Source organism: Trachurus trachurus (assembly GCF_905171665.1).
Source record: "Trachurus trachurus genome assembly, chromosome: 12".
Classification (NCBI taxonomy): domain Eukaryota; kingdom Metazoa; phylum Chordata; class Actinopteri; order Carangiformes; family Carangidae; genus Trachurus; species Trachurus trachurus.
This window is the reverse complement of record NC_139908.1, coordinates 18,343,130-18,351,825: the sequence shown is the minus strand read 5'-3', so window position 1 is coordinate 18,351,825 and position 8,696 is coordinate 18,343,130. Positions and strand designations below refer to the sequence as shown.

Genomic DNA, 8,696 nt, shown 5'->3' with positions numbered 1-8,696 from the left:
AGAGCCTATTGTATGTAAAGTTGGAGGCATGAAGTCAATATGACAATCAACGAGGTCATTATTCCGTCTGTTTTTGTCGGGAGAAAGGAACGTCACGCGTGGAAAAACAGGCAAGATGATGAATCACCAGATCACACAAATACAATGCATGAGCGTCTGTGTGTCATATACTTGTCGCACAAGCAGTTGAGTCCGCTCTAGCGAGTTAACATGCCGCTGAAATAAAAACCAAGACATTCCACAGTCGCCATGCACACAACACACATCCAGTGTGTTCCTGGCCTTAGGCTATATGAACCAAATTTCACTGCAATCCCACAAGTGTCAGCGTCATGGTGGAGTTAAAGGAAAGGTCAGGTCATCGCCAATGTCAGAATAATAATGTGACTGACTGGTCTTAACACTTTATTGTGTTTATATTGGGTCAAATTATTATTTATTTCTTACACAGTACATAGAGTACACAATATACAGAGAGATGGTTGTGGTTGGAGGGATCAAGGAGGGATCAATCAGGCATCACATCCCATTTTTGCCCCATGGCCCTTTAAGTCTGGTCTTAGGCAATGAATGACTGACTCATGTCTTTGGACACTGTTGTGATGATGATGATGATGGTGATTAGCATTCAGGTCATGATCAGGTTAACCGCCAAATCGTATGCCCCAGGTCTACTGTACACTGAACAGAAGCAAACAAGTAGCCTGCAGCAAGTCATATAATGTTCCCTATTTTTCAGGGTAAGATTTATTCAACCTGATTAATTTCCTGTAATTCCGCTTTCTTTTTTTTAAGGCCACACGTAAAATTTAAAATCAAATGCAGGCTACTGATTCAAAGCTGGAGTCACTCCAAGGCAAGTCATATCCACTTAACTCTGACAAATTCCTCACATAACGACACCAGAGCAACAAGACATTGTACTTTATGGCTTTGGTCTTAACCCCTGAGACTCTCAAATTACGCACGGAGCGCGTCATCAATTCAAAAGTGTCCAAGTGGGCTGAAAAGCGCACTGAACCCCTCCTCCCCTCTCTCCCCCCCTTTTCTCGCTCTCTTTCCCTCGCTCCCTCCTTTTCCCTAAATCCTTCGGGCCAAGTACTCATCCACTGAGTGTGTGTGTGTGTGCGTGCGCGCGCGTGTGCGTCAACGCGCGGTCTCTGCTGCTGCCGCCGCCGCTGCTGCTGCTCGGGACAAAACCGCACGCAGCTGCTTTCATTTTCCAGTGCTGGAACAGGAGAGGAGCTCGCGCCGCTCGCTGCAGGGATATCACCTCTGATGGACTTGATCTAGGACAATAACACACACATTGTTTCTCCCCTATTTGTTTCCACTTAAGCGATACTTACTAGTGGCGTTTTGTGGGGAAAACAAACTTATAGATCCCATCTTCTCCGCTACCGGTTTTAATGTGTTTTATGTGTTTGCGCTCAACAGTGAGGTAGACTTATTCGGGCATTTTTTTTTTTTTTACCGGAGCGTCGGCGTGTGATTTATCCCGTGGATGCAGCTGTCGGGGTCGGTGTCTGAGCCCTGCAGGAGCAGCCTGTCATAGGGCATCATGGTTTCTCTGGTTCTTCACAAGTGGATGAGGAATATTTCTCCGGAGATGCTGCTGCTGCTGGTGCCGATATTGTGGTTTTTACCAGTGACTGGAGCGGCTCCTTCCCTGACGACCGAGCAGCTGGACATGGGGGTGGTAAGTTTGCTGTCTCTTGTGCATGTGGGGGGGTTGTAAGTTTTGCTATCACTTTTGAACATGGTGGGTGGGAAGTTTTCCCACTTGATGTCACAAGTGACTTCAGTGATGTGTCTTCTTACCCGCACTGCTCCATGAGGAAGCTCAGTTTACCCTACTTTTGGATGTCAGAGGCAAACGCTGTCTTCTCCATACTTGACTTGAATTTTAACACCTCGCAGCAGCAGCAGCAGCAGCAGCAGCAGCAGTCCAGTGCACGGGTGAGCTCGCCTGGTTCCAGGCTGTAGGCTGGTGTGATGGGAAATAAAATAGGAGCCTGTTCTCCAAAGCACGGATCAGGGTCTCTGTAATGGCTTGCAATAAATAAATGTAAATGTATTTGCCTTGGCGGAATATCGACCTCCTCCACAGCATGCTGACATAGAATATATGCTGCACTGATGAATGGCAAACGAGGCTCACTTCCAGCGCAGTGACAAACCAAGCCATAAGACCTTATTGGCTATTTCAGTTTATCTCAGTCATGCCTGTGAGGCTTCTCCAAGTTTAAACTAAAGTGGGTTGCCTAAAATGAGAGGTCGTGCAGCAGCAGATGCTCATGAGCCTCATTTTAGATAATTAGAATAAATAATTCACTCCAGACTATTTAGGATGAGTTAATTTGGATGTTCTTTGGGATATGATTTTGTTAAAAAAAAAAAAGAATAAATATAATATTTGGAATATCAATAAGTCATATAGTTATGCATCTGTATGTAACTCACCCTTTACCCCTCCAATGATCATCATCACATAGCAAACTTAAGCTATTCATCAATAGGTTAGACTGAGTGTAAGCTTCAGCTTTTGTATATTGAAAGTTTAATGAGCAGAGAACTTGCAGATGAAATAGTGCCTCTGCTAATTAGCAGCTCCAGAGACAACAGCCTAATGAATTGTTTGCATTCATGTTTCTGGTGTCAACATAAATTCCTCATTTGTCCTCAGTTTTCCTCCACAGCAATTCCTCATGTTACAACACTGCTCATGCAACTTCAGTGTGCTTGCATCTTCCAGTGTTTTGTCATTTTGTTTCTTCTTTTTCTGTGTTTCTATTTTTTTTTTTTAGAGAGACAACAACTCATCCCCTTGGTTTTAGATACACTTAGCTGCAGACATAAATTGTCCCTCTATTTGCTGAGGACAGTCCCATGTCATTGTGTAGATGCACATTTGAGTGCATGCACAGAGAGGAGCAGGCACAGAGTCATACAGATGTAGTAGGAGAACATGCACATGGAGGAGCTGGTGGACTGTGCAGCACGTCTTAAAAGATGAATTATTATATTTTAGGTCTAATACAGATCTGCAGCTCTAGATCCATATATATCACTGTCAAACAGTGCATTCTCTCATCATTATAATCGGTTGCTTTAATCTTATTTTTACGCTGGAGATTCAACACGTTGGGTAGATGGATGCGTCTCATCTGGTGTTTCAGCCTGCCTTGATACTATATCATCCCTTATCAAGTTCTATGTGAGTGTGTGAGCAAACACTCGGCATCTTACACATCAGCAGCAGAAACAGAGCAACGTGGGCATCGCTGGGATTCAGTTTCTCACCGCATATCCAATCTCAAGTGTTAAATTCATTGCGCTTTTATCTCTGGTTTGGCTCACCAGCTCTTGAGAAAAGTATCTAGATTTAGTTAAAACTTTTATCTCATCAGCTATGTGTTTCACCGCAGCTCTCCACCATTTCATGCTGTTCAGCTGCTTTGTATGAGCTGCTGCGCTGGGAGCAGCTGCCCGCAGGTTTTTTTTTCTTTTTTTTTTCATGAACCTACAAACCAAAACCAAAACAATGGGCTGAAAGCGGCTTAAAGCTGCAGAGAGCTGAATCCTTATTCTCAGTGAGACTGGCAGCACAAGCAAACATTAGCATTGGAATTGATTTGATCCCATGATAATATCCAATTATTGCTTAATGCAGATTTAGATGTGGCAGATTTCTAATCCCTGCAAAAACAATAAAAAATGCTGGGAATTTCTCATCCTACTCTGAATATGTTTCACTTTTTCACCTCTTCTGAGCATGATTTTATCTTTGATGTCAACATATCGTTTGATTCACAGACAGTTCAGAAGGATCCACTTTGTTTTTAGAAGTAGGGCTGCATCTAATTATTAATTTAATTCATGAGAAATTGCTTTCTCATATTATCACATGGTTGTTTTAGTGTTAAAGTGATAATAATAATCTATCAGCAAAAGTAAAGTATTCAGGTGTCTTGTTCGCCCAGCCTTTGAAACCCTCATTTACAATGATATAACACTGAGGAGCTTGACTCGTCAACCATTTAGTTATTTTTGCTTGAAAAATGAGTAGAATTATGTATTGATCATTAAAATACTGTGGGTGATAATTAAGGATCATTAGCGGACTAATCATTTCAGCTCTAATTAGATGTTTCTCCCTCGCACTCAATAGTGGTAGAGTGTATAGTGTGAGTGTCCTTGCAGCGAATGGGATCACACACTGGAGTACAATAAACGGTTTCACTGAAAGCAGACAGATTTCTCCCAGCTTGGTTTGCGATGGTGGGTGGGGGGGTCTACAGTGGGATGACTGAGGGACCTGGGCAGGCAGACAGACAAGAGGAGCTCCCTCCTCCCCCCCTGCCACGGGCTGATCGACTTTTAAATGGGACTCCTCCTGAAATTGCTCTCAGCTGTTGGGAGCAGGTGGATAATTGGTTGTTGAGGGTTTGATGAGGTTCTCCCACCTCGGCCCAGTTGTGTTCATAGCCGCTATACATTTGGGACTTGATCCAGAAAAACAGCCATCTATACCCACAGAACCGTGTCCTGATCTCCAGCCCTGCTGCTCTGCAGTCCCATTACACTTCAGCAGCGCCGCCGTGCTGCCTCACTTGGCTCTTAGTGGAGCTTGAGCTCTGAACATATCTGTCTCTTTTGTAACTATACTGTACACTGTGACTGTAATTAACTCAACCACAAACTTAACCAGAGCTCTTAGGCATCCAGTTTTCAAGCTTTGTTATCTTCGCCCACCAATTTGCAATTTAAGCATCTGAGGGAGCTGCTATGTAACAGCTACAGTGCGATCTGCACTATGTTTTCTGCTCACTGGATCATTTTACTCCCGATGGCAGTTTCCTGTGTTAACACAGAATGACTGAGCTTCTAAAGAGACTATTTGTCTTCCAGAGCAGTACTGTACTTGCTTTAGCAGCTGTTGTAAGATAGTGAGGTGACCAGATCGGCTGCTGATAAAAGTCCTTATATTACCATTTAATCTCGTGGAAAATGACCTTGAGGGGCGTCTTTAATCCTTCTCACTGAGGACAGTTAAATATCTGTCATGTTTTATGCGTTTTTAAGGAATAAAAGCAAATGGGTGAGTGGCGTCTGCCTGATGAGACAACCACACCCTGCCAGTCTCATATTTGCCTTATAATTTCTTCAATGAGAATACCATCTGGTCTTGAACGCACTGAATAAAAGAGAGTGAGTGAAAAAAGGCTGGTAGAGACTACCCTCCTCCAGCTTCTTCCATTTCTCTCCCTCCTCAGCAGACCTCATAATACTGAGTTCTCATGCAAGTAGCCTGCCCACCTCCTCCTCCACCACTACCCCTCATTAGCTCTCTCTTGCCTCTCATGAGTGCACATTTCTACCAATATCTTATTCTGTCCCCTCAGCTTTCTTCAATTCCCCTCTTCCAGCCCCAAATAGGAGACTTTCTTCTACCAGTGCATTATGGCTCTTCTGATTGCACCCAGAGGCTCAGGGGTAGAGGGGACTCAAACAGAAAAGTGGATGCAGGGAAAGTTGAGGCGGTATACGGTGGAGGGATTGTTGTACTGAAATAAGTAATCAGGCAGCACATATGGAACGAAGAGGAAGACGATACTTGGAGGAACAGTTTGATGCCTGCTGGTTCAGGGAGAGATTTCACTTTTGGATGTGTAGATGTTTTTACTTAATTGTCCTCAGCAGCTGCAGAAACCACACAAGCCAACTCATATTTCTGCTCATTGCTCTGTCACATTGGACCGTTCGGGTACATTCAGTACCGCTGCCCCACTTCCATTAAGCGGTGTGACCTTTCTGTCTGTAGCTCCGTATCATGGGGCTTTTATCAAGGATGAGGGCACTTTTCTTTCAAGCAGGAGATGACTACGCAGTAGGATAGAATATATCACTGTGTAATGATTGACAGAGAGCACAGGAGACTGTTCAAGTGCATGATACATAGCACGTTCTCGGCTTCTCAGGAAGAAGGAGATACTGTGGAAACCGACCGGTCTCTTCTGTCTGCACCTATCGAATCTGTCATCACAGTTTTGTGAAGTGTAAAAGTCCTCCAGGGACGAGTTTGTGAGTGGATTGTTGGAGTTTATAATAATCCTCACAGGCTAAACTCAACAAGGATCCTAACGGCCATGACACTTTATTGGGAGCCTGGTGGTGTGGGACTAATGTGTCACAGCTGCAGCACTTTTCAGTATGTGTGACAACATGAGGTAAATTTGGATGAGCATGTGACTTTAAGTTGATATTATGGGAAAGCTTTGTATTTGAGACGTGGACTGAGATCTGCGTCTGTTTCTGGTTCCCTCTTTGATCAAAGTGGTTGGCGTGAGTGAATCTGGCTGAACTGCTGCTGTAGAGTTTATTCATGCATGTGCATTTCTGAGTAAAATGCGTGCAAACTAATTCATTCATCCTTTGCTCCGTGACTTAATGTTGTGGTAAAATGACTGAGCTGTGCTACTGTCTCTCAAGAACTCATAATTATCAGTTTAGTTGAACTTAAAGGACAGCAGAGGAGTTCTACGCTGTCTGCTCGTGTTTGATTTTTACAGTAGTGATGGATTTAATATCATGGGCAGGCGAGTGCCGTTTTCCACAACAAAGCTGCATGCTATGGTCTTTTTCCATTGGCTTCAACTGACTTCATTACTTGTGCAGGCCCACCCCGGGCCTCCCCATATAGAAAACCTCAAATCAACTCCATGTGGACAGTTCTATTTTAACCCGAGGAGCGCTGCCCCTCCTCGTTGTCTTCGACCAGATCAAGGTTTTAGTTGCCATTGCTATTCAAAGGACCGACTGAATCTTGTAATTACAGTGGTTTCTGGTGTTGTGCTGGCTCGCATGCCGAGACCTAAAATAATCTATAGCCCTGCCAACTGAACTGCCAATAGACGGCTTTAATAGCACGATCAAGAAAACCCGAAAGCAACAACAAAGCTACTCTGAAATTGCTTGCAGAAATTGGCAGAATTATAATAAATGTGGCTTGTGTGCGTGTATGTGCGTCTGTCTGTGTGTTTGCATGTGAGAGCGCGAGTCAGTTTCATCTTGTTTGTGTGTCACTATGGATTGTGTGTTTCTGCAATTGCATGTGAATGTGTGTCACTGCCACACTGGTGATCTCATAGTTTGTTTCTCATTAGCATTTGTCAATTCTTAACAAGTCACAGCGGAGCGAATGATGAAAAAAGAAAGAAATGGGGGTGGGGAAGGGGGCGGGGGGGTGTAGATGATTGCTTATCATCTTTGGAGTCAACTTCAAGACAGTTTTGTGTTCATGATCCCATTTCTCTGAAGGTCCAAGTGAAATGAAGAGAATTCGACAGGAGGGGGAGAAAGACCAAGAGAGATTGAGTGGGTGGCAGAGATAAGCTACTCCATCCAACTATCACTGGCAATTAGGCCACTTTTTTTTAGTCCAGTCTTGATACTCAACTTCTTATCAAGTGAATATAATGAGCCAGTAAGTCTGCAGAATTTCAAGTGGAACTCATGATTGTAGTTTATATGACTGTGCGAACTGCAATCTAGACTAAAGGCTTAATCTCGCTCCTGGGTTAAAGTTAAGAACAGGGCCCATGCTCTTTTAGGTTGTAGTTTAAAAATAGAGTCAAACATGCATGTGCGTGTGTTTCTGCATGTGCATCCATACTGTGCACATGCCAGTTGCCCACATTCCTCAGCTAACACTGGAGAGACATTGTCTGTAAGGATGACTATAACAGCACATGGCAGCTCTGGCTTTCATGCAAACTTCATACAAGGACAGTCCATAAATACATGTTGGTGTCTGTAGCATGTATTCCTGAATGTAACTCTGAGAGGAAGTTACAAAGATAGAAACCATCTCTGATACCCTCATAGAATACGTTCCGCTGTCTGAGCCCCAGGCAAGGTGCACAATAACACAATGACGCAAGATCGCTTTATGACGTACACCGCTCCCGGTTTCTACGGAAGTGGATTTGAGTGACATTTTCCATTTCCTTAAAGGTCACGGAGATTAAACACAATCTACATGTGATATTGATTAACTCTGTGTTTAACAGAGAAACAGTTATAATGCCATTACAAATGACCTTTGTGAATTCTTAAAGATGATGCAGAGAGAAAGGGGAAAACAAGTTCCACAAGATGCAACTCACAAACACAGTTTCAATCCCTCTCAGATAATGAACACTGACACATTTGTTCACATTACAAAAGGCTGAGAAAACTTGAGAAGGTTGTCTTCAGATCCATGCGGCTTTATAAATCTAAACACGCACAGACTGTGTTCAAACAAATAAAGATTGACTTTGTGATAAGTTAAGAGCCTAACCCTTCACGTGTGTGTTTGATTTGTGACCGTGCATTTGTGTGCAACTTTACAGCCTCCTGCTCTATCCTCTCTATCAGGAGACACTGGGCGAGCTTTATTCACTTTATTCGCTCCTTGTGTCTGTGGGCCTTGGCTGGGTGCCATGCCACACTACCGCCCACAGAGAGGGAAACTTCAAAGAAGGTTTGGGGGCTTTTTCCCTCCGTGGAGCCACTGAAATTTATGCTTGTTAAATTAAGCCCCAGTTTCAGGGGGTTGTTCTAATTGGCTCCATCAGTTTGTTTATCTTTAATCTCTCGCTGACATGTCTTCAGTCCTCTTTTCACATTCAGTCCCAAAAAAGTGACATAAC

The 8,696-nt window shown here is 43.6% G+C and overlaps 1 protein-coding gene across 1 annotated transcript in view; it reads left to right on the top strand.

Moving 5' to 3' along the window:
- Nucleotides 1-1,561: 1,561 nt before the first annotated feature.
- LOC310994349 (matrix metalloproteinase-17-like) overlaps nucleotides 1,562-8,696 on the top strand; it is a gene marked incomplete at both ends in the record, with an annotated part of 70,250 nt that continues 63,115 nt past the window's right edge. Inside the window, one exon of the mRNA XM_083983000.1 lies at nucleotides 1,562-1,699. Coding sequence (XP_083839126.1) covers nucleotides 1,562-1,699 — 138 coding nt within the window. The remainder of the gene's footprint in view (nucleotides 1,700-8,696) is intronic.